Source organism: Artibeus jamaicensis, unplaced genomic scaffold (genome assembly GCF_021234435.1).
Source record: "Artibeus jamaicensis isolate MK-2021 breed Jamaican fruit bat unplaced genomic scaffold, CSHL_Jam_final scaffold_847, whole genome shotgun sequence".
Taxonomy (NCBI): domain Eukaryota; kingdom Metazoa; phylum Chordata; class Mammalia; order Chiroptera; family Phyllostomidae; genus Artibeus; species Artibeus jamaicensis.
The window spans coordinates 11742647-11767807 of record NW_026522057.1 but is presented as its reverse complement, the minus strand read 5'-3'; the positions used below and the strand labels follow the sequence as shown (position 1 = coordinate 11767807).

General features: G+C 59.6%; 1 protein-coding gene across 6 annotated transcripts in view; it reads right to left on the bottom strand.

Moving 5' to 3' along the window:
* The window catches only part of ADGRB2 (adhesion G protein-coupled receptor B2), a 35697-nt gene extending 10785 nt beyond the window's left edge, over positions 1-24912 (bottom strand). For 4 of the 6 annotated variants that reach the window (XM_037149778.2, XM_037149780.2, XM_037149779.2 and 1 more), the window contains exons 1-16: positions 24766-24912; positions 17374-18187; positions 6637-6720; positions 6221-6385; positions 4942-5106; positions 4209-4373; positions 3961-4128; positions 3785-3886; positions 3523-3629; positions 2525-2719; positions 2277-2345; positions 2089-2197; positions 1408-1738; positions 942-1047; positions 718-761; positions 360-486 (exon numbers count right to left, since the gene is read on the bottom strand). In XM_037149778.2, the coding sequence (XP_037005673.2) occupies positions 360-486; positions 718-761; positions 942-1047; positions 1408-1738; positions 2089-2197; positions 2277-2345; positions 2525-2719; positions 3523-3629; positions 3785-3886; positions 3961-4128; positions 4209-4373; positions 4942-5106; positions 6221-6385; positions 6637-6720; positions 17374-18172 (2736 nt within the window). In that variant the 5' untranslated portion in view covers positions 18173-18187; positions 24766-24912. The remainder of the gene's footprint in view (positions 1-359; positions 487-717; positions 762-941; positions 1048-1407; positions 1739-2088; positions 2198-2276; positions 2346-2524; positions 2720-3522; positions 3630-3784; positions 3887-3960; positions 4129-4208; positions 4374-4941; positions 5107-6220; positions 6386-6636; positions 6721-17373; positions 18188-24765) is intronic. The other 2 variants (XM_037149783.2, XM_037149782.2) reach the window with 2 other exon arrangements.
* Positions 24913-25161: the final 249 nt, after the last annotated feature.

The window sequence follows — 25161 nt, the reverse complement described above, 5'->3', positions numbered from 1 at the left end:
TCTAGCAAAGACTGGCACCTGCACCTTTGTCACAGCCACACACAGAGGGGGCTCAGCACTGTCCCCACAGGTGCACAGAGCTGACCACGTGGAGGGATGGATGTTCATGCTCCTCACCCACACTCTTGTGTATGTAACCAGAGAGGCACATGTGTGTGCACACATACACAAATGCCCACCGCCACACCACCCCCCAGGCCCATCTCAAGGGGACAGACTTCCATGTGCAATCCCAGAAGTGCTGCTGCTCAGACACACCCGTGGGATCACCAACTTCCTGCTGCCACTGTCAGAGACGGCCGCTGGCCGTCCAGCCCGGGCACCTCCTTCCGGCCCAGCCCGGGCACCTTCCCACTCACCAGGTCCTTGGGCGGCTGGGCCAGCACAGCAAAGGTGGATGGGCGCTGGCACTGGCAGCGGGTGTGGGCTGCCTGGGTCTCCAGGGTCTGGCAGCTCTCGGTCTCCCAGTCCCCTGAACTGGCGTCCCTTGGGTGGGGGAAGAGGTGGAGTGAGACCTAGCCCAGCTCCACCGCCCCACCCCCACAGCTGGCCACTGCCCAACAACAGGTGAATCCAGGGCAAGGCCACAGCCAAGAAGTAGGCAGTTAGGACCCCCTGGATTCGCCCTTCATCCTGGCCTTCCAGGCAGGAGATCCCCCCAGGGAGAGAGGTCCTAGGGCTGCACTGTCCCCCACACAGAGCCCCCGCTCCACTCACGCTCTGGAGTAGTCCCAGCTGGCGCAGTGGGGATCTGTAGTGCCCTGGGGAGCAGAAGATATGAGTGCAGTGTGGGCCGGGGACCCCACCTCCCAACCCACCACGCAGGATGTACACAGGTCAGAGGGTCGGCCTGCCATTGACCACACCACCTCCCCATCAGACAGGCCTTTGGCCACCCATGTTGGGGTATTCCCAAGGTCCCTGCCTGGGCCCCCACTCACATTAATGATGTAGGAGAGCTCCACTGTGATAAGGGGCTCAGCTGGTGGCTGGGTAGGGGGCCGCACAGTCACTGTCATCACCCGGGATGTGACGGCCAGTGGGGGCCTGGGGACAGGTTCTGAGGTCAGCTCCTGCCAGCAGGTGCCCAGACCCAGTCAGGAACCCTGAAGTTGCCCCAGATGGGGCCAGGGGGCTACCAGGGGTCAAGTCCAGAGAGGCCTATAGCTCAGTGGGGCCCAGAACTTCAGGTGAGGTCTAGAACTCAGTCCAACACTCCCTGGACCTCGGCGAAGACTCATGGACACCTTTGAGATGCACCTGCACACAGAGCCAGGCGAGGGGTCCCCGAGGCTGCAGGAGGATGCAGCTGGATCTCTTGGTGGCCAGCACAGGCTCAGTCCTCCTCCTCTCACCTGGAACTCCCCAGACCCTCTGAAGCCCCATCTGCCCCTCCCAGGCACTCACCTGGGGGGTGGCAGGATAAGGCCCAGGGTGCGGTACAGCACAGCACCAATCACAAAGTAGGAGGAGGAATCCTCGGGGTCTGCCGGGAGGAGGCGCTGATGGGAGTAGCCTGGGCCGGGGGGCACCGTTCCTGGGCCCTTCCCCCGGCCAGGACTGCCTGACGCCTCAGAGACGGCCACCTTCCCTGGGGCAGAGAGGCTGAGCACCTCCTTGGGCAGGAAGAGGCGGTCCTCCGAGTGCCGCACCCAGTCCTTCATGCCCCGGCGGCCCCGCATGGGGAACGTGATGTCGCTGGACACAGCTGAGACTGGCTCTCGCTGAATGCTGATCACTGCAGGGGGCCCGGGGGTGGCAGGCCACACCAGAGACAGGCAGACACACAGAGGACATACACAAGGGAAGAGAAATGTGGGGGGACAGACACCAGGAAGGCAGATGCAGACACACCGAGGTTGGTGCCAGCCCAGAGGCGTGGGGATGTGTATACAGAGAAACACGACACACAGTGGAAGAGGGGGAGGAACACGGAGAGAGAGACACAAATAAGGAGTTGAACAGGAAAAGACAGGGCCCCACGAAAGAGAGAGAGAAATAGGTGCAGCCTCGGAAACCATCCCTCCCCAGTGAGGGTCTGGGCTCCACATGCAGCTCCCCCGCCCCCCCCCAGTCAGCCTCCTGTACCCAAGTTGTCCGTGACAATCAAAGAGCTCTGAAAGGCCTTGAGGGCATCGCCCACCAGGTGAATGAAGTCCTCCACGACCCGGAGCAGGTGCACAGAACCAGGGGACACCTGGGGACAGAGACTGTGTTTAAGAGTCCAAGATGGAGGAGGGTCATAGGGGAGGAAACCTAGAAACCTGGCCCCTCACCTGCTGAGCATCATCCCACTTGTCCTTGTTTTCTGCGTCCACCATGAAGCTCACCACCTGGAAGAAGCGCTGGGGAGAGAGCAGTGACTATCAGAAAGTCTCAGCCCCAGGGACGAGAGCTTCCCCAACTCAGCCATACTTGCCGCCCCTGGCAGACTGTGCCATAGGTTCCCAGATGCCCCCTCCCCATTCAGTCTGGAGCTTCTGCACCCTCAGCCCTCCCTCACCTCAGAGGAGCAGGGAAGTACCTGCACGTCATCCGCTGAGGGCACATAGGTGGCCCTCTTGAAGGTGTCGGTGACGTTCCTCAGAATGTCCACAGAGAAGAGCAGGTCTCCGCTGTAGTAGGTGCGCCGGGCCAGCAGCTCCTGCAGGCTGCGCACCACTTGTGACATGCCCTCACCTGCCAGCATGCGCTGCCCCTTGGCCAGGTGCTCCCGAAGCTGCCGTCGACAAAAGGGCCACTGTCATCAGAGTGTCGGGAGCTGGCACCCGCCCCTGGCCCATCCCACTCCAGTCCACCCACTGCTGGCGTCAGGAGAAAGAGGAGGAAAGGCAGAGATGCTCAAAGGGTCTCATGGGGAGACAGAGTTCAAGAAAGAGACCCAGAGAGAGAGACTCTAAAGATATTTTTAAAAGCCTAAAACAGAAATAGCTGGAGAAGGAAGGTGCTCAGATGCACATACAAAGATGATAAGCACGGGGCAGGGACTGGGTGGGTACTCCCCTGTCCCGGAGGGTCATGCACGCTCTGGAGTGTAACTCATTCATTTTCATATTCTCTCTCTCTCTCTCTCAAACAAGAGCTCCAAAGACAAACACACAACTAATGCCGATTACAGTCAGACAAACAAGTACACACAGGCCACATTTGCTGACGACATTCTAAGCTGGGCATGGAGGACACAAAAATTAATTCAACTTTGTCTCTGGGCATCAGGAAGCACCCAGTCTGACAGGCAGGACACAGACATTTTAAAGTGCACTCATTAATCTTCATGACCGAAAAGCTCAGGAGGCCGTAGGAATACAGAGGTAGGCACTACGGATAAGGAAACACCCTTGAAAATTAGGCCTTGCGGTATGATTAGGAGTTTGCCAGACAAGGAGAGTCACGGCCAGGCAGAAGTGGGCACACACATATATACCAAGGCACATGAGCGTGAGTGAGAATCAAGCTCCCTTCACCCCCTACCAGCGCCTGGGGCAGATCTTGGGTTGCCCCAGCCCAGCAGGGCACACTCACTGACAGATACAGGTAGCGGTACTCGTGGGAGATGCAGCGGGCAAAGCTTGGCAGCCCCCAGTATGCCACGCCCTGGGCACTGAGGAGACAGCGGCGGCTGGCAGACCCTGCAGGGGACAGGACAGAGGGTTGGGTATGGGGGCTGAGCGCTCACCCACTTCATTCCACACCTCGGGCTGGAGGATCTAAGAGGCTGGAAACCAAGAAGGGAGCAGCGAGAACGACAGCGGCGGGGGCCTGGGGAGAGAGTCCTGCCCCTCACCTGAGGCGTTGGGAGGACACTTGTTGTAGATGATCTCGCCAGCCGCTGCCTTCTTCCACGTCATCAACATCACGTACTCATCCCTGCACATCTCGTGGAAAGCTGTGGGTACAACGAAGAGGCTCAGCCAGGCCCACGTGCTTGTCCCCTAGCCCCCAGGGGCCTTTGAGCAATACCTGGACACCTCTTCTCACTGCAGGGCTTCACCTCCTCCCCGGTGCCTTCACAGGGGTAGCCCTGTGTGCCCGTGGCCTGGCACATGCGGAAGCGACGCTGCCAGCCTGTGTCACATGTCTTGGAGCACAGGCTCCACGAGTTCCACGGTCCCCACTTGCCATCTGGGGCTACAGGAGAGCGGGGGCATGAGTGACCCCCGGTGCCTCCAGGACCAGGATGGTCACCTGCTGCCCTTGCAAGCACTCACCCGGGCATTCAAGGCTGCTGCACTCGCGGGTGTCCGTGAGGGCACCCGTACACGTGGCCCAGGCTGGACCTGCCACGCTGCACTTCCGGCTGCGCTGCTGGGTCCCATTGGCACAGGACGTGGAACATGGGCCCCAGGGACCCCACTCTAGCCACTGGCCTTCCACTGCATGGGGAGACACAAGCGGGGGCGGCTGTTGAGCAAGGGGTGTGGGAACTGACAGGGGCAGAGCCTGCTGAGCATTGAGACTTGAGCCAGGCCAGACCCACTGGAGAGGGATTGATGGGGGTAGGGCTGGAGTGAGCAGGTGGTGCCTGAGCTGGGTCCTGCCTGTCACCAGCTCCAGAAACACAGGGTGCCTCTCCACTCAGCATGGAGGCACTCTCTTTTGGCTAGGGAAATGGGTCACCTTCTGATTATTCTTTGTCTACACTTACGCCCAGCTTTGTGTGCCCTCACAACCCAGCTGGCCATGAGCACCAAAGTGCTATGAACAGAAAGGTTAGCCCAGGGCTTAGGGAAAGGGGCAGTGGCAAGCAGCCCCCACTGGATGGGGTCACAATGTGCCAACTCCACTGGGCCAGGTCACCTCCCACACTGACAGTCTCCCCATGCTTGGTCAAAGTTTAGGGGCCCCCAGGGGCAGGGCACTGGACCTGACTGTCTCCTCTAAGTCTCCCGACCCCCACCCGGCTGGGCAGCGCCCGCCTGGAAGCCCATGGGCGCTACTGACCCGGGCAGGCAGCCATACTGCAGAGCTTAGTCTGCAGCTCAGGACCCTCGCAGGCCTTGCCGCCGTGCTGGGGGGGCACGCAGGTCCGCATCCGGCTCCGAGACCCCCGCCCGCAGCTGCGGGAGCACAGGCTCCAGGAGCCCCACTCCTCCCACACGCCGTGCACTGCAAGGAAGCACGTGGCCTGTGGCTGGGCGGCACCTTGGCCCCGCCCACTGCCCATCCACCCGCCAATCAGGAGCTCCAGCAGTTCTGTGACCACTCCTCATTGGTTCGGTCCTGGCCCCAGGACTCCACCCTTTGGGGGATGTGGATAAAAGGGGTTTACATTCCAAACTCACACAGGACACCAGGACAGGGAGACTAGAGTCGACCCAGAAGGGGAGCCAGGGGCCCTCCTCTCCCAGGAGCACAGAAAAGCCTAGGAAAGAACTCAAGATCTACCCCACCCTGCCCTGCCTTTTCCCTCCCCACCCCTCCCCGCCCCCAGACCCAGAGCAGGAAGCCAACACAGCAGGCCTGGAGCAAGAGAGGTGCCCCTCTGCCCCCAAGTGCACGGACACACAGTAGACAAGAACCTCTACATGGACACTGACACAGAGCTCACACTCCAGAACACAGCTTTGCCCTGGCCCTGTGCAAGCTCCTGCTCCGCCCCCAGCTGTCAAGACTCCTTCCCAGGTAGCCCTACTTTAATTCCACAGCCAGGAGCTAGCCAGCCCCAGGCACCACTGCACTCCCTCAGGGCATGAGGAGCAAGGCTGGCAGAAGCTGCCCCCCACCTCAGACCCCAGTCCCAGGCAAGCACATGCACATTCTCAACTCCATGCTGCACTGGGGAAGGCCTCAGGGTCCATGGGGGGCTTCCTGGGGAATGAGATGGGGAGTCAGAGGCTGGGGATTGGTCAGGGAAGGTTTCATTTTTTTAAAAGCAGCGATTGTCTTAGATCTTGAAGGTCAAGCTGAATTTTGATAGCCCAGGTGTGGGGGGGTCAGGGGATAGGACTAGAATAAGGAAATGCAGGGGGGTAAGAAAATGCAAGGGGTGCTGGTGTAGCCAGAGCACAGGGAACACGGAGGGCAAGAAGGGTAAAAGATAAGCCTGACTACCAGACCCAAGACTTCCGTGCCCCAGGACCCTGGGTGGGGCTGGGCACAGTATGGGGGGCAGTCAAGTTTGCTAAGCAACAGAAGGCAACCATCTCTGGCAGATTAACTTGCCCAAGTCTCAAGCAGGATGTAACCTGGCAGGCAGACCAGTCGGGGAGGATGGGCGTACCTGGGCAAGTGGCTGAATTGTTGCAGGCCCGGGTCTCCCGCAGGGGCCCGCTGCACAGGGTCCCATAGGGGGAGGACACGCAGGAGCGGGTCCGCACCTGCAGACCCTGCCCACACGTCAGGGAACACACGCTCCACGGGGACCACTCCTCAGCCGCCGGGTCACCTACAAGAGAGGGACAGTGTCGGCGGCAGGGGGCACCTTGCAAGCACTGGGTTTCACGGGCATCCTCCTACCCTGACCCCAAGTGACGAGCCCTTCAGGAGGCAACCCAGCCCTGCCCACAGGCCTCACAGAGCAGAGCAATGCGACTGAGCTCCAGGACACAGACGCAGACGGGCACACGCCAAGTACACATGCCACCAGACACCACAGTCGGGCTCCCGCCACAGAGGGAGGGGGCGGGCCCCAGTTACCTGTCTGTGCCAGGTATACCCCAGGCTCATCTGCAGACCTTGGCCACTGGGTTTTCACCTTTGGTTCCTCTTCCGGCTCCTCACCTGGAACACGGAGGTGGCAGCAGGCGCTTAGCCAAGGCCAGCTCTGTCCTGCCAGAGTGGCGCCGAGGAGGCAGCCTTGCTCAACCTCAGCCTGAGGGTGTAGAACCAACTGCAGACGATGCTGCATTGAGTCCTGCCCTCTGCCCCACCGCTGCCACTTTACAGATAAGGAAACTGAGGCACAGAAGGCCACACAGGACTCGCCCACAGCCTCACTGCAGCTCTTTTCCCCCTCTTGCCTCAGGCACACCAGGGGAGACTGGAGGGGGTGGCCGCTGACATTCATGAGCTCTGGCAGACTTCTGTGCCAAGTACTGTCCACACTATCTCCTTTAATCCTCCCCTGGGAAGTAGGGACCCCACCTCTACGTGCAGAGGAGGAAACTGAAAACTAGAGAGGGAAAGTGACTTGGCCCAGACCACACAGCTTGGCCAGCCTGGAGCCCAAGTTCTTTCCATTCAGAGGGCTGACTCCTAGGGCTGACAAACACCCAAGCTGGCAGCTGTGACGCCCCCCTGCCAGCCTGCCTCCAGGACATGATTCATGCCAAGTCAGGGGCTGGGTCTTGGGCCTAGAATTGGCTCCCCAAGCAGCACTGGACTATAACCTGGAGGCACAGGTTGGAAGGCTGTTTCTCTGAGACCTAAAGGCTTAGAGGGTCTACACCCAGCAGACCCTTCTTCCCACTGCCCCTTTGCCCAGGAGAGCGGCAGTCCTCTAGGAGACCGATGCTGCCTTGGGCCCACAGGGCTCTTGGTTGCACTGATTTATGTGTCTGGTCCAGGCCTTGGAAGCGCCACCAGTGCTGGAGGAGGAGCTGGGAGCTCCCATTCTCCAAAGCCAGGCCTTCCTGCTCAGATATGAGCTCATCCAGGCCCGACCCCCACAGGCTGGGTAGTAGGAATGGGGGCAGACATGAATGCAGAGGGGAGAGACCCAGCCCATGTAGAGGCTGCTGGGCAAGTGGGAATGGAAGAGCATTTGGGGACCAGGATCGGCTCAGGCTGTCCCCAGACCGGAAGGTACTCCTCTCCCCAACCCCCAAGCCCCCTCCTATTCCTAAAAGCCACATCAGCACACAACAGGCACTCTGTGCTTGAAAGAACCCAAGAGGACTGTACTCTTCCCAGCTCCTGCTGCGCAGTCCAGGCTCTGAATCAGAGAAAAAGCTCTGAGGGAACCTGCTGTCCAGGGGGGCTTCAGCTGCCGCCCAGCCCAGCTCCGGTCTCCATGCTGAGGCCCCTCCCACCACGTCAGCCACTGGTCTTCAGGCCTGCTCTGCGACGTCCCCCGCACTTCTCCACCACCTCCGAAACCTGGGCCTCTAGGACATCTTTGGAGTCAGGCAACCCTCGGTCCCAGCTGGGGCGTGGACCCTGACCAGCTGTGTGACCTTGGGCACATGTTGCTGCCTCTCTGATGCCATGTTTACCTCTCAGATACTCCCTGACCACAGGCCACAGAGCTCTTAGCACCTGATTGGCCTGTGGCGGGTGCTCAGGAGTAGAAACTGTCTGGCTCGTTCTTGCCATCTACCCTCCCCTCCCTTCCCCTCCCAACCTCCACCCCTCTGCACCCTCACAGGCCACCCTTCAGCCCCCAGGCCTCCTCCCTATGAACAGCGTCCGCAGTGCCTTCTGGCCTCACTCTGGGCCCTGCCGCCATTGGGACCACTGAGAAGGTGCTGGTGATGTGCATGCCAGCTCCCAAGTCTGCTCACCATGCCTGCCCCAGAGCCCGTGACAAGCCACCTTCTCCACGACCACCCCCAGGCTGCTGAAGAAACTCACAGCTGTGCCAACTGGTACCACGACAGATTCAGGGCTGCACATCCGCTGGGCGTCCAGGCTGCTGAGCAACCCCTCTCAGCTCCCTGCCTTCCTCATGCTCCAGCTTGCCAGCTGCATCAGACCTTGACCTCTCTCCTCTAGCCCATCTCCACCCACCCCCTCAGCAACCAGCTCTGTTACAGAGAAAGCAGAAGCTCTGATACAGGAGCCTCCCCCGGTCTTATCCCATCCCTCCAACAGATCACACAAAGGCCAGCGCCTCAGCCTGGGCCTGCACCCCACCCCTCCTGCCTTCTCAGGGGGCTCCATCCATTACCCACCCTCCCACTGCCATCCCATCGGCATTTTCTCCTCATCGAAGCCCATGAACGTGTCCGGGCTTCCTCCATTCCAGAGGGAACACGTCTTTGACCCTCCTTCCTCCTCCCGCTACTGCCCTCCGGCTTCCCTTTGCCATCCATGAGTGGTTCACAGCTGGCACTCTGGTTTCTCACCTGCCACTCACGTCCTTGCTCAAATGTCACCTCGCCTGGTAATTCACTGCAGTCTAGCTTCTGACCACATCTTTGCACAGAAACCGCTCTTTACAAAGTCCTCACTACCCTCCTGGCTGCTACACCCTGCGGACACTGTTGGTCTCATCCCACTTGAGCCCGAGACACATTGGACCCTGCTGCCTCTCCCCACCTTGAAATACTCCCTTCCCTGACTTCCTGCCTCTCTGGCTCCCCCGTACCAGTCTCCCTAGTGGTCTATCTTCCTGCTGCTTCGGGCATTCACACTTTGGACTGTTTTCACTGCACCCTCCGCATCCATCCCCAGGCTTAATGAACCCCTCCGCACTGCTGTTCCAAGTCATTACCCCCAGAGCCCCCCCCCTCGACTCCGGTGTAGTCTCCTGCCTCCTGAACAGGTTTCCTGATGGGGGGCCCTCAAACTCAGCATGTCCAAAATAGGATCACCGTCCCCTCTCAAACTTCCACCTGCTTGTTCCCCACCCTCTTTGCCTGAAAAACTCCAATTCGACCCTCAAAACCCACCTCAAATGATCTCACGTCTGAGAAGTCCTCCTTACCCCTGCTCCCCAGGCAGAACTGGCTGCCCCTCTTCTCTGTGCTCTCTCATCACAGATGATTCCACCTTCTCACAGTCTGAACTCCCCTCCCATGTGCCTCTGAAGAAAGGCTGCCCGTGAGCCACCTCCCCGACTGCAGTGACCGTCCACACAGAATCTGGCCCAGGGAGGTATCAGCAAACACAGATGGACAGACTCCTCCTAGTTTCCTCTCCCCACCCCCACCTCACAGTGGGTGGGGGCAGGTCACTGGAAACAGTCATTTATAATCTTCAGTATCAGCTCTGCCCAGCAGCCCTCTACCCATTTATGAATAAACATTCTGGAGATGCCTTCGACCTGTTGCAAATCCAGCCAAGAGTCCCCTTATCTGGCTCTTATTTTGGTGTCTTGACCACCATGGTATCCGTCACAAGCCCCCACCAGCCTGGCATCCAGGAAAACCACCAAGCAGGGACGCGTGACCAGCCAGCCTGACCTGCCTGTCATGAGTTCACGCTGCTTCCTGAGGTCTCCAGTCCTCTACCCATCACTCCCCAGCTGCCAAGGGCCAGCCCCACAACACAACCAGAGGTGATGGTTGGTGGTTGCTAGGATCCGCCCTAATTGAAAATCGAAACAAGTCCTAGGTGCAGCTTGAGTCCCTCTCCTAGCCTCCTGGGCCGGGCCAGACAGGGGAAGGAACAAGTCCAAGGCCACACGGCTGGGACCCGCACTGCCTGCGCTCCCCTCCACCCCTGCCACCCTCCCTCGGAGGGGTGGCCAGCATCTTATTTCCCCATATGTGCAAGCCGGTTCTCCCTGAAGAGGAAGAGGACAGAGAAGATCAGAAGTGTCAGAATAAACAAATGTTTATTGAGCATCTATTACGTGCAGGTCCCAGTCTCCCAGGGCACAGAACAGGGGGCGTCTGGGAGGAAGCTGAGCCAAGAGGAAAAGGAGAGGGTCCAGGAAGGGGTGTGAGCACCCCCAGAACTCTCGAGTGTCCCGCCCAGTGAGCTGGAGGCCTTGCTGGACCAGGGGCTCTGAAGCTCAAGGGCCTGCAATCTGTCATTTTCCCACCTGGCTGCCTGATGGGAGCACAGAGAGACCTGCTGTCCCGGACAGGGTTCCCGGGGCCACCCCTGAACGGTTCTGTTTTGTTTCGAACAAGGTGACATTTGCTGCACAACTGCTACGTGCCAGTCACCACGCACCCTACATCACGTCGCTTCACCCTCATTAGGACATGTTCCCCCACTTGCTGGTAAGGAATGAGGCTCCAGCACACTGGAGAGAGGCCGACGGGGATTCGAACCCAGGCCTGTCTGACTCTGGAGGCCGTGCTCACTCCGCGAAACTGCGAAACTGCACTGGCTCCGACAGGGTGCAGCTCAACTCCGACCCCTTCAGAGACACCTTTCCTAATTCCCATGGGCCCCCAAGCCACTCCCTTGCCCCACCAAAGCCCCGCGGACGTGCCTCTGTTACCCTGTTTTCACACCACTTTCCAACTGTCCCTTTGCACAACTAGCCCACCCCCGAGGTGAGCCTACTTGTCCTCTGTGGCCTCTGAAGTGACTGTCTAGGAGTCTGGCCCCAGACACACTCCCTGCTGAGGAACCTTCAGTGGCTCCCCACGACTGCAGCCACCGTGTCAACCTCTGAGCCTGGCTTGCTCCGGCCCCCACTGGCCTTCCGGTCCTGCCCTCCCCTCCCCGCCAGGCAGCCAGGCACTCGGGGCCACGGAAAGTATGGGAAGAACACAGCTGGGGGCCCGATTCCCAACTCTGCCTCTGTCTTGCTGTGTGCCCTTGGGCAAGCTGTCCCACCTCTCTGAACTTAAAAATCTTCAACCGAAAGTCAAGATGACGCTTCCCAACACAGGTTCACTGTGAGAATGAACAAAATCCCGGAGCATGAGAGCCTCCCGATGACCAGGAGCTGCGACCCCCTCCTGCTTTCCCTTGAATATACAAATGTTTCCCCCTTGTACCTGCATCTGCTAATGGTGTTCCCTCCCCCTTGGAATTCCCTCCTTGCACATCAATATGCTAACATCTTCTACATGTCAAATGCCACCCCTTCCAAGAAGCCTTCCGAGGCTGACCGCACGGGGGTTTGGGTATGCTGGTCCCTTCTCCTGTGGCTTAGACCCCAGGCTGGCTCCTGCTGCAGTTCTCAGGGGCCCCGAGGGAGGGTCTCAATCTGCCTCTCCCCTCTTGCACAGAGGACCTAGCTCGGGGCAGCCAGACACACAAGAGAGGCATTCAGCAAACATGGGCCAGATATCCCTGAGAGCTCCTCCACCCGACCACACAGAGGCCATTCTTGTCTCACCCCTGGCACTAGCAGGCAGAGAGGGCACAGGCTCTGCCATTTGAGTAGGACTGCAGACCCTGCCCCCCCAAACTCCACACAGTCCAACCCCCTCGGCCCCTTTTGTGGGGAGCTTGTTAAAAATAATCACGATAATCATCACTTTCACACAGAGAGCTGTGCGATTTACAAAACAGTCCCCAGGCTCTCTGCTTCCTCCCTGAGGCTGGCCCCAGAGCCCTGGGCACCAACTGGTCCCCTTGGTACATGGCTCCCCAGCCCCGGCAGTGCCTCTTGCTCCCCATAGTGCACCAGAGTCCCAGGGGTACAGGGACAGAGGGAGGTGGCTTTTGGAACTTCCAGGCTCCACCTTTGCAGTTCGGTACAACTGGGTGTCCTGTGAGACCTGAAACCCAGCCAGGATGCCAATACCCCTCCATGACTTCCTCCCCAAGCTGCTGGCCTGTCTGCCCAGCCTCCCACTGAAGCTAGCTGGGTCTTTGTCACCACCCCTGCAAAGCCAGGAGCTCCTCGAGAGCAGGGACCATATCTGACTCACCCTGTCTCCCTCAAGTCCCCCACAACATCCATCTTTTTGCTGCTCTACTAAAGCCCGTGGCCATCTGGGTAAGGTCCCAATGTTTTCAAATGCCAGTCAGAGCCCTGACCCCATCTCCCACCCTGGTGGGTACTCCATCCAGCAATGCCATTCTATGTACCTCCCTGTACCTGGCTCGTGCACGCGTCTACGCCCTTGCACAGGCTGTTCCCGCCACCTCGGAAGCCCTTTCTCCCATGGGGTTTCCCAGAGCAAGAGGAAGATGCAAGAGGAGATGCCCGGAGGTGGCTCACAAAGGCACCGTTGAACAACTGCGGATCACGGACGAAGAAACTTACCCCCTTTCCAGGTCTCTTTTAATTAGGGTGACGATTTGTTAATCTGCCTGGGATAGTCCAGGCTGCACTGTCGCCCTGGTGTAATTAACAGTACCCCCTACTCCCTTTATAACCTCATAAAAGTCCCAGTTTGGATGATGGATTAGACGGCACCTTACTTCTCACCCTTCCGAATGCAGGAAAGATGAAGTCTCTGGGCCTCCCAGACGTTAACACCTCCCTGAGCACACGCTGATTTCTCTTTCTAACACACGGAGAAGAGGGATGAGGGTGGCGCAAAAATTTCCTAATGTCACTGTTTTCACCGTGGTCGTTTCCTTGGTTATCTTCTATTTCAAATAAGTGTTACGGGTTTTCCATTTATGATACGAAATTTCTTTTTAGTAAAATAAATTTAAAAAGCAAGTCAACTTGAGGAAGAATTTCAGAGGCTAGTGAATTCCTATTCACCCCTCAAAACCCAGCTGGATTCTCCTTGAGGTCACCTTCTCCCGTGCTGTGGTCCAATCCCGGACTCGCGCTCCTCCCTTGACATCGACACCTGTGCCGCATCCCACCTGTCACACTACATTGTGACAACAGGCAACTATTTATTAAGGGTTAACCATGTGCCAGGCACTGTGCTAAGTACTTACCCACATTCTCTTCCTTAATCCTCACTATTATTCTGTGAATAGCTCTTCCATCCCATTTTGCAGGTAAAGAAATGGGGGCAAAGAGACTTAGCCATGGCCACACGGATAATCAGCGGTGGGGTCAGGCACTGAAGCTGGGGCTGGCTGGCTTCAGCCCATGGCCTTGACCGCTGTACACTAGTGGTCACTCTCCCCCCACCAGAGGGCAGAGGGGATGCCTTGTCCACCTCGGATCCCATTCGCTCGGAGGTGGCCCAAGGCCTAGGACAAACTCCACTCTGATAGAGACACCAAGGTGTGTGAGATGGAAGAGCTGGACTCAGCCCCTGCTGAGAAGTCTGGGGGAGCCTGTACCCCATTCTCTATCCCGTGAGAGAGCACGGAGCTCCAGCAGACAGCTCTGGGCCGGAAGGATCTTCCAGAAAACACGCTGCGTGTGTTAGGTCTTCCTCCACCCCACCCAGAGAGAGGCCCTGCCTCCCTGGTGTCTGAGCCCTACCCACACAGGCAGGTAAAGGCCCCACTTCCTGCCACCAGACCAGGCTGGCCAAAGGCAGGGCCTGCGTGCGGAGAGGAGAAAGGGCAATCTAGGACTGGGCTGGACAGGCGAGAGGCAGCTTCCTAGAGAAGACAGGGCTTGAGCTATACTTAGGACCCAGAAGTTCTGGATAACTGAGGACAAAGGGCATTCCAGGTGAGGGGAACAGCCCAAGAAAAGGCAGGGAGGCTAGAAGGCAAGGGGTTCAGGGGCCAGTGAGGAACCCTGGCTGGAAAAGGGCAGGGGAGAATAACAGGGAGGGCCGGAAAGCTCGTGGGGCTGGAATGCCAGGCTGAGAAGTGTGGACTGCAGTGAGGATTCACTCTGGGCGGTATCAGGGAAGTAACGCTCCGAGAAACGGGGGCCCTGAGGTCCCAATGGGCAGCATCTTGTCCAAGCAGCAGTGGCAGAACGGGGATCTGAACTAGCTCTTGCCTCCCAGGCCCGACACTCAGGGGACCCCAGGCTCACCGGTTGGCCATGACTCAGGAATAGAGCCCAGATGACAGGGAGGATGGGCTGGCAGCAACCAGCCGAGGGTGGGACAGGTCCTCTGGGGGGCAGCAGGGAGCGTGGCAGAGGAGGGAGAGGGACTGCAAGAGAGAAAGATACTTTCTCCCAGGTGTCACTTTGCATGGCCATCCCCATTGGCTGATGCCCCCTCAGGAACGGAGGATCAGCGGGCAGGCACTGCAGGTCGGCAGCCCCCAGGAGTTGGGCTTTGCAGCCGGCACCACCTCTAGAGCCCGCCCTCCTGCCCCGGCTGCCATACCAGTCCTCCACTGGGCTCCTTCCTGCCCGCCGTCTTCCCTTTCTTCTTTTCCCCACTTAACAGATTGCGGCAGCAAGATGGCACAAATTTATGGCTCAACTCACCAAAAATAACAAGAGATCTATCAAAGGCAGTTTGCGTGAAATTAACAGGCGCCCGTACACTCTTGTCAAATGTGCTCGGCTCTGAGGCGAGCCCAGCCACTCTGCTGGCCACTACCCACCAGTTCCCAGCCTCGGTGCTCGCTCTTCTTCCGCTACCCACCAGCCCTGCCCCACCTGACCTTGCCATTGATCCTACTTGGGGTGTCCTAGAGGAGGTGAGCACAGCTCCCTGCCTCAGTACCTGGCAAAGGAGCCAGGAAGGTCCTGGTCTTCCCATTCACCACCATCCCTACCAACCTTGTCCTCAATCTGGCAGCTCTGCGTGCCAGCCGGTTCTCCTACAGTCTGTACAAGTGTCCAGCTGGCCCAGTGGGGAGAGGGTGAAGAGAAGCATGGAGACAAGGCCAAGGGCTTGGCAAAGGTGGTGCTGCCACCTGGCACAGAGTGCCGTGGGCCCGACAATGCCGCTGATCCTCAGACACTCCCTGCCACATGGAACAAACTGAGTCTTGCCCCAGAGAGACCGGGCAAACGGGAGGAGGTGGCAGAGAGGAAGGAAGAGTCTCTTGCTTTACCAGGGGAGAAAAAGAGGCTGTGCCAGCCCAGCTGTGAACCCCAATGTGCTATGTGAGCACACTTATGATGACTGATGCCCCATCATGCCCTGCAACTGCCCACAGGACCCTCCTGCAGACAAGCCCATGGAGCAGCCTGGAAACATGCCAAGCAGGACAAGGGGGATGGGGAGATGGTCAGGCTTGGGAATAGATGGGAGGTACAGGGGAACATCACCCCCTGCAACTCCCCCCGGGGCTCCCTGCTCAGAAATGATACCGGGCCTCCTGCCCAGGGACATTCGCTGTCAAACCTCATCCATCCTCAGTCACAGAGGCTGCTGCGGAGGCTGTGATGACCGAAGGAACAATAGTGCCCTTCCCATAACCAGTCCTCTCTGATCCCCAGTGACACCCAAGCTACCAACCAACCTGTTTCTGGCTTCAACCAAGCCCAGCTGGCAGCTTCTGGCTTTGTGCTCCGCATGGCAGCCTGCCCAGATGGAGCCTGCCCAGGAGGGCAGGGCCTTGGTCCGTCCACCACAGACTACCAGGCTGACAGACTACGGGGAAAGCTAGCAGAGGAACCCACCCTCTGCTGAACAGGACGGATGCCCCGCAGAGCGACAGGCCGTGGCAGCCAGGCCGGAAGAGCCATAAACCTCCTGAATTATGCCTGACACTCTCCTCAGACATTCGACAAAGAGGTGAAATTCAATTTCTTCCTGCAGGCACTAAATCCCAGGCCAGCCTCCAGGGCCTGTAACCTGCCCGTGGCCTCACTGTCACTGGGACAGCTTCATTGACCACTGATGAAAAGCCAACCTGGCCTAGGACAGAGGCCAGAGCAAGGCCACTGGGCACTTGTCATGGTTGGGCATGATGCCAGATGTCTCACAGAGGCTGAGAAGCCCCTCCCCCAAATCACTGACACTTCACCCGAGACCCTCTGCCTCCTTGTGATACTCTCAGTCATCAGTCCAGATGCCCCTCTGACTTACACCCCTGCAAGACATCCTCATGATAGCCGGCCAGCACCTGTCATCCCAAATGGGAAAACTGAGGCCCATGGAGGGGAGGGAACTTCCTGTTAGTACCAGGGCTGAGACCCAGGTCCCAGGTCTGCCTCCCTCCCACCCCACAGCCTGCCAGGCCCCCTGGCCAGTCCCTGGACAGCAGTGTTCAGCAGGCACGAGCTGAGGAGCTTGGGACCTTGAAGCAGCGGGAAGGAGGGCTGGCAGAAGGGAGCTGGGGTGGGAGCAGAGCAGGCAGGACTCAAGGGCTCGGGGAGCTTTTGCCCAGTCAGCAGGAAGCTCTAGCAGCTGGCGGCCTCAGTCCCAGAAGACATGGGCCCAGAGCAGGGAGACAGTGGACACCGGGAGCTGAGCCAACCCAGCCCTCCAAGGCAGGCTCGAAGCTGGGGCCTCTTTACCCAGGCACATTCTTCTGTGCCTCTTTGTGCCCTGACCCTGGGGCCACTGCCAAAAATCAGTGACCCATGTGGCAGGAACACAGTCCTGCTGCCTGACTACTCCAGCCTCCAGGCAAACTTGTCAACGTGCAGTGCCAGAGCCTCCCACAGCCACTCCCAGTCTGGGCCTTTGCACACACTGCTCGCACTGCCTGGAAGGCCCTCACCACCCCTTCGACTTGGCTCACTTCCACTTGTCCTTCGGATTCCTGCTCCTGTTCCTCTTCCTTCAGGAAGCCTTCCCTGACTGCCTGATTAGGCGGTCCCCCCCTTGGGTTTATCACAATGCACTGTCTGATCTGCCCCATTCATCCACCCCGACTGCAAACTCTTCAAGAGGGAGGTCTGACTCTAGTCCATTTTGGTGACCCCGACATCTAGACAAGGCTTGACACAGAGAGAGGGGACATGGGTGAAGGGCTGTATGAATGGCCCCAGAACCTGCCAAGATGGGCACCAGCAGGCACCATCAGCCCCCTGGACACAGGCACCCCCACCCAGGCTCAGCTTAGACTCACCATATCTCATCTCGGTTGTAAACAGGTCATTGCTGCTCCCTGAGTGCAAATCGGCCTCAGCAGATGGGGCTGGACCCCCGGGCACCAGGGCATTGGACAGGGTGTGGGCAGCAGGGGGACCTGGAGGTGTGGTAGCGGCAGGGCTGGCCCCCACCTCACCAGGGCAGCTGCAGCCCGGCTGGGCAAAGCCACAGGCCCTGCCGGCAGCACGGCCACACTCCTCACTCCAGCGGCAGAGCACGCCACAGGTGAACTGGCTGGAGTTGTTGTTGTTGATGAGCAAGACCTCGACGAAGCGGAAGGCCAGGGCCGTGGGCGCCAGCAGGCGCCGAGCCTCCGAGGGCTCAGCCGACAGGCACAGCTGTACAAAGTTCTTGTCGAAGTGCAGGAAGGTGAAAGGGCCGGACCCACCGCACAGCTCCAACCCGGCTGCTGCCGCCTCCTCCTCCTCCAGCCGCCCGGCCTCCGGCCCCACCCGGGCCCCCACCTCCTCCAGGCCAGGCCGCAGGCAGGTGAAGTTGACTAGGTAGTGGTCCAGGGGCAGCAGGCGGGGTGCAAAGTGGGTGCACACCTCCTCCTGGCGGTTGAAGCGCAGGTACAGGGAGTACTTGGTGGGGTCGGGGTTCTCCAGAGTCCAGGAACAGCCCGAGGCGATGGTAGGAAAGAGGTCCTGCAGCGAGAAGGCCCCGTAGAGCACACCAGAGGCCAGGGCAGAGCAGGCACTGGGGTCGGGGTCGAAGGCGGCGGCCAGGCGCAGGGACAGAATCACAGATAGTAAGAGGGGACAGGCTGGGGTCATCCTATGTCCCTTGCCCTGTGGAGAGAGACAGTGTCAGTGGCGCCAGGCACAGTGAACGTGGGCTCTGAATCGCTCGTGGCCAGCTGTAGGTAGTGGGCCTCGTGGCTAAGACCACCTGTATGATCTTAGGCAAGGGAGCCTCGGTTTGCTTACCTGGCAATGAAGACACTTGGGAAAGTACCTAGCATCTTGCAAACACTTAAGAAACAAACATTCGTTGTTGTTCTCACTGTTCTCCTGTGGCTCTTGGTCAGTCCTATCAACCATAAGCACCTCTGCCTGGCAGATCCAGCCCCAGCCCACCAGCCCACCAGCCCACCTGTGCTCCCCAGAGCCCCGGCTCACAGTCGCAGTGTGTCGTGATCAGCTGTGGGGTGTGCCACGCGTAACCCAGCAGTAATTGTCAAAGCAGCGGTGTTTGACAACGATTTGCTTTTTTATAAATCAGAGCAATTCAAGGTTATTCCCGGAACAATGTCATTCTCACTCACTTGCTCTACTGAGTGGGAGAGAAAGGGGAGGCGTTATCACCAGTGTGCCAGGGACTGCGCACAACCGGAGCCATGCGCGAGGGAGGGCGGTGCAAGCATGAACGTCAGGGGTGCTGCTGCGGCGGATTTCCTGGTGGACGCAAGCAGGAGAGGCACCTGCAAAATGGGTGCAGTAATTGCTCTCGATCCCTTCTCCCCTCTAGCCAGGGGTTGTCTTCCAAGGCCTGGCTCAGGGCCTGCCACTCCTGGTGAAGCCACCAGGCCATCTCCCTGCTCTTAGCTCCCATAGCTTCGGCCCGAAAGTCTGCACCACCCATTCTTGACCTCTGACCCTTGCTATTTCCCCAGAGCCGGCTCACACTTCGCATGAGTCTTCAGGCTCCTAAAAGTGGAAACCAGAGTTCACTGATTTCCACCTTCTCCCCCTTCCCAAAAGTGATGCCCTAAACTGAGCTCCAAGCAGGTGTGAATGTCCTCCAGGTGTGGGAGGGCAGCAGGGCCTGAACCCAACTGTGACAGGTATACCAGGCAGTCAGGCCACCAGCCAGGACACGGCCACAACCCATAGCCTGCTCGGCCCCACTTCCAGACCTGCCCGCAAAGCGATCCGCACTGCCTCCTCCTCCGTGTCCACAGCATAGCTTACAGCACTGGATGGGCCCCTAGGGCCTCCTTGTTCCACATTAGAGGGAAAAAGATGAGGCTCAGAGAGAGGAGGCAACCTCCTCAAGATCACACAAGAGTAGCCAAGCTGGGACTGGAGTCCAGGACCTGCGGCCCCAGCGTGGGTTTCTCTCTCATCCACCAATAGCCTCTTGCTTTGCCCCCCTCCTTCCTTGGTCTTCAGGCCCCATGGACCAGCCATTATTAGCTCTGGGAACTAAATCACAAACAGGAAAACGCACAGGTGTGGCTAGAGTTTTCTAACACAAAGCTGCTCCCCGGGGACAGATATCCTCTCAGCTGTTCAGGAGTCTACCTAGTGGCCAGAGCTGGGGGCGGGGGGACAGGAATAAGAACCCCAGAATTCCCATCCCTGTGCAGCAGCCGCGGAGCTCCTCACTGCCCCAGACCCCACACGCTACAACTCTGAGCCGGGCCCAAGGCCTAGCCACAAAGAAGCACTTGCCCCTCCCCAGCCAAGCACTAGGCAGTCCCACTTAGGGGGAGGAGCCACCCCACGCTCCTCCAAAGACCCGGCTGGAGTTTTTCAGCAGAAGCCAGAGAGGCTTTGTCCCCACTGTTACCCCAGTGCCGAAAAAGGAACCAGACCCCGGTCTTCCCCAGCCCACATCATGCCTGTCCTAAACTGTTCGGTCTGCACAGCCTGCTGTGGCACCAGCAAAGCCAGTGGCCGATGATGAGTGACATCCAATCCCCCCACTGCCCCCAATTATTTTTAAGCAGGCTGCAAAATTCAGGCCATGGCTGGACGGTAGGTGGGAGCTCATTATAACTGGCCTCGCCTCCCTCACTTGAAGCAGGTAGGGAATCTCCCCACACAGATACCAACACACATGAGCCTGGACGTCCCTGTGCCCTGCAGGTGTGCAAAGAAAAGCACATCTGCATAGATGCACACTTGAACAGGTGATCACAGGTGTTCTGCTTGTGAAGAGATATACATGCACATAAGTGAGGGCAGACCTCTGATGCGTGAGTTCACACGCGCACAGGGCTGCGTACACTCACAGGTAGGAGAGTGTAAAGAACCAAATGCTTGTTCACATGTGCAGAGATACAAGGGTGCTCTTTGGTGTGAACACACACAGGTGTCTGGCTCTCTGAGGCTCATCAGCACATGACAGCTAAGTGTCAGGCAGGACCTGACCTGCTGCTACTCCCTTTGTGTTCCCGTACCCTCCTGGGCTCCTGTTCACCGCCCTGACCCACCAGGAAGCACTAGGGCTGCAGTCGCTGAGCCACAGCCTGGCTTCTCTAGCACCGATCCCCTCCTAACCCCGCCCAGACCCCTTCACATCAATTCTAGAATTTCTAGAATTGCACCGTGAGTAGGTATAACCTTCACAGTTCCTGCTGTGACAGAAGACTTTTTAGGGGCCCTTCTTTCTATCACTCCCTACCCACAAAATAAGGCAAGGAGCCCAAGGCCAAGCTAGACCAGCGAGAGCCTCCCCCGGGAGGGGACCTAGAAGAATCCTTGCCTCACAGACAGCCTGAGTAGGTTATTAGCCAGGACTAACCGCTCTGAGCCTCAGTTTCCCACCCTGTGGAAGGGGTCCCTGCCCGCGGGAGTGCATGTACCCTCTCATTCAGCCTCACCAGGAGAGCACAGAGAGGGCTTCCTTCCCCTCCTCTCAGAACCTTGCAAACTCTCCCCTTCCCTGCTGAGGTCAACTGCGGCCTCTGGAAAGGCTCTTTGGGTTGGACCACAAGCGTGGCTTTGCCACCTACAAACCCACAAACCCCTCCATGCACAAGAGCTAAACGGGAGAGACATGGAGGTCAGCCCTGAGGAAGCACTTCCTGGGTCAGGAGGTTAAAGAGAGAATTATGAAAAGGCCTCCTCTTTCAGGCCCTCATAAGGCTGAGAGGGGGGAGTTGCTGGATGGAGTAATCTCAGCCTCAGGGACTCCCGGCCCTCCTCGGGCCACCTTCACCAAGAGTCTGCCCAGCAAACCTGGGAATCCCACCCCTGCCCAGGCACACTCAGGCCCCCTTCTTCCCAGGTCCGCAGGCTTGCCCAGCCTCTGGCTTCCCTCCCTTCTGCGCCAGTGAGGGAATCAGAGGCTTTTGAAGCAGCAGGAAAGGCCAAGATAAGACTGCTGTTGGGGGACGAGGGGAGGTGGCAGAGCGGCGGGGTGGGGCACCGCAAGTCAAGGGCTGAGTCTCCGGGGTTCCCACAACCGCCCCCGATCCGCCCAGCCGGCTAGGAGCAGGGAAGCTGGGCTGTGGGGAGCGGGAGCCCGGCTGCGGTCTGGGGATGGGCGGCAAATGGGGGAGGGGGCGCGGCGGTTTATGCACCTGGCAGCTTCAATTTGCCGGCCCGTCACTCACCCTCCACCTCCCTGGCGCTCGGCTGCGGGCTGGACCCAGGCAGAGACCCCCCAGTCAGGGCCTCTGAGTCTCCGGCCCACGCACCTGCGGGGATGGGGGTGGGCGCCAGGTCCTCAAGGACTGGTCTCCCGGAGCTCTGGCATCCAGAAAGGGGCACACCCTCCATCCAGCCTCTGAGCTGGTGGGCAGGATCAGAGGGAGGGGGCGACCCCCCCCCCCCAGAGCGGCCCCTCCCTCCAGACTGGCCTAGAGAATCCACCTCTTTCTCGAGAGGGTCTCTCTGTCCCGGGAGGTGGGGGGGGGGGCTCAGAGAGCCTCCGGCACACCATAAGGAGGGGGATGAGGGCCGGGCCCCCAGCCTCCCGGGACCGGTGCCGGGTGGGCCGCGGGGGAGGGGGCGGTGACTCAGCCGCCCTCCCGCCTCCCCGGAACTTTGCAGCAGCTGGAGCCCGCCGTTGCTACAGGAACGGAAAGCTTTTGTTCCCCAATGTCTGGGCTGCCAGGGCAAGAGGGAGGCTGCCACTCCCAGGTGAGATACAGGCCTGGCCACACTGCCCACAGGCTTCCAGCACAACAGAACGTTAGGGGTTGGAGGCCCCCAGACCCCGCCCTTCACTCATGCCAAAGCCAGGCTTCTTCAGACCCCTGGGGCCCTGAGGGCAGGCCCTCCCCTAACTCTGATCTGAAGCACTAACTCCCAGGGAAAGCTCCTGATGGCATCTGATCTCCTGAGTGGGGGAGGTGGAGATGTCTGCCCTGCGTGCTCCTCTGTGACCGATTTCCCACGTGGGCCCTCCCTAACAGGTGGCCCACCTTGGAGGACCTACTTGGGTTTCTTCTCTGTACTTGTCTCACCTGCCAGCCTCTGTGCCTGAACAAGGACCTCAGGGACCCTGACCGGAGCTGACCCCGGCAGCACAGTGGTGCGGTGGGATGCTGAAGGGTGGGTGAGGGAGGGGAGAGCTGGCAGTCAGGGGCTTCCTCTCCCCACTATGCAGGGTGAGGTATTTTCTGGCTTTATGATCCTGGGAGTTGTAGTGAAGCCACCAGAACCTGTTCTGTGTTTCTCTTCTGTGATTAGGTGTAGTGGAGAGAGGCCTGACCTTGGCCTTGAAGCAAAACAACCCAACACACCTACTATTGTTGAGCATTATTAGGTGCCATACACTCTATATGACCCAATGTCATTCTCCCAGCAACTAGGAGGCAGTTACCATTGACCCATTTTACAGAGAACCAACTGAGACTCAGAAAGGTGATGTAGCTTGCCCAAGTCACACACCTTTAGAACCCGGATCATCTGACTAAAAGCTGAAGACCTAACCACTTCTCAGTTCCACTCCCAGGGGGTTGGAGGGGAGGAAAGGGCGTGGAGACAAGCTAGGATGCCACTTTGGGGCTTACCTACATCTATTCCCTTCTAAAGAGTTGGGTGGGGGGTGGGGAGAGGGCAGAAAAGGAGAAGTGAAGAGGGAGAAATCTCTGCCAATCTGGTCCCGGGAAGGCCTTCTCCCTCACCTCCACCATCACCAGGCTTACCCTGCCCTTAGTCCGCACTGACCCTCCCACCACGGTGGCAGCATGGTGGACACTCCCCAGGTGCCTGCTCGGTTCCAGGGCCAGGTGGATGCCCCCACTGCCTACTCCAGGCCCAAGCCAGGCAGAGCCCACCTCCACCCCCACCTCCCACCTAGTGGGGTGCACTGGGGTAGGCAGACAGAAGCTTCCTAGAGATACCTGCCGGAACCCACATAAGCCCAACCAGACCATCTCAAATCTGGGGGCCAGTCCTGCTGGTCTGTGCCCGACGGATTGAAGGGCTCCGGAACTGCTGCTAGGATGAGCCCCCACCCCACCCCCAAAGTATAGGGCCTGACGACCAGAGCTGTTCCGGCAGGGCTGGCAGGGCTGGCAGGGCTAGCGCAAGAAGGCACCCGGCTTCTCCCACCAACCTCCTCTCCGCAGGGACTTCCCAGCGCTAGTCCCGCAGCCACCAATGCTGCTCGGGCTGCGGAAACCTGGGGCTGTCCGCTGAAGAAAAAGGGGCAGCGGGTCCAGGGCGGGCGGGCAGGGGGCGCCAGAGGACACCCAGGGGCCCGGCCGGCAGCTGGCAAGGCGGGGAGGCAGGCAGCATCTCCCGGCCCGGGAGCCCCTCCCCCGCGGCGGCACCAGACCCTTCGCCCGCTCGGCACCCGCCGCGGCGCGGAGGACTTCACTCGGACCCAGAGGACCTCTCGAGTAGCCTTCAGCTCCACACCCTACAACTCCCTCCCCTGCCTATCATTCCAGCCCCCGGGGCTGCGGGAGGGCACGATCGGTGCCTGGCTCTATGCCCTGGGGTGGGAGGAGAGGGATGAGGGTGGGCAGATAGACTCCGGCAAAAGATGGACACGGGAGCCAGGGATGCAGGACCAGTGGAGATCCCGGGTGGAGAGAAGGGGGCTCCGAGCAGACGTGAGGGACACGGCTTGAAGTCCAGGCTGAGGGGGAGGGGACTTGCAGCAGAGATTGGCGAGAGATAGCGAGACTCCGGACAGATATGGGGGAGGAGGCGAGCCGGGCAGAAATAAGAAAGGAAGCATGGTCGGGGTACCCGCGCTGGGAAAGGCAGAAACTACGGGCAGAGACGAAGTGGAAGAGAGGAGCAGGGTCCCGGCATCCAGACCAGGAGGAGGGATTAAAGGGAGCGACACGGTCGAGCTGTAGGTTGGAGAGAGGGGTTCTAATGAAGGTGGGGGGGCGCGCTGCCCGGATCCCAGCTAAGATAGAGAGAGACTGAGGACTGCGATGGGGGTAAGGGTTGGATCAGGAGTGGGCAGGACTGGTGGGGGCGCTTTAGCAAAGATGGGTAAGTGGAGGGGGCAGAAAAGGGACTCACCAGAGATGAAGAGGACCTCGGCCGCAGGCTTGCAAGTTCCCAAAGAGATGAGCGTGGGTAGGTGCCGAACGAAGTCAGTTCGGGCAGGGGAGAATTAGGCGGAGGTAGATAGGGGAGCACCCGAGTGCGGTCTGGTGCGGAAACTCCGGACCTCACGGGGAGGACTCGGTTCGGGGCCGGATCAGGGTCTGGGGCCGAGCACTCACCTGGGCGCCGTCAGCAGCAGGAGCGGGGACCGGCGCTGGCGGAGGCGACCAAAGGGCGCAAGTTTGCCATCCCTAAGGAGGGGGCCTGGCCGAGCGCGAGGTAGCTCGTAGCAGCCACGCGGAGGGCCGAGGCTCCCGATCCACAGAACGGCGGGTGCAGAAAAGGCGCCGCGGAGCAGCGCGGGGCGGGCGGGCGGGCGGGCTCCGGGCCAGGCGCGGGCTCCTGCCGCCGCCCCCCACCCCGCTCCCCCGCCCGGATCACCGTCCGCGTCTCGCACCGCCTCCTATTCGTGGGCGGCGGCCGCAGCCCTGGACTCCAAGAACCCGCGCCGCATCCTCCTCGGTCTCTAAGCGTCGCCGCCGCTGTCGCTGCCACCGCCTCCTCCGCCGCCGAGC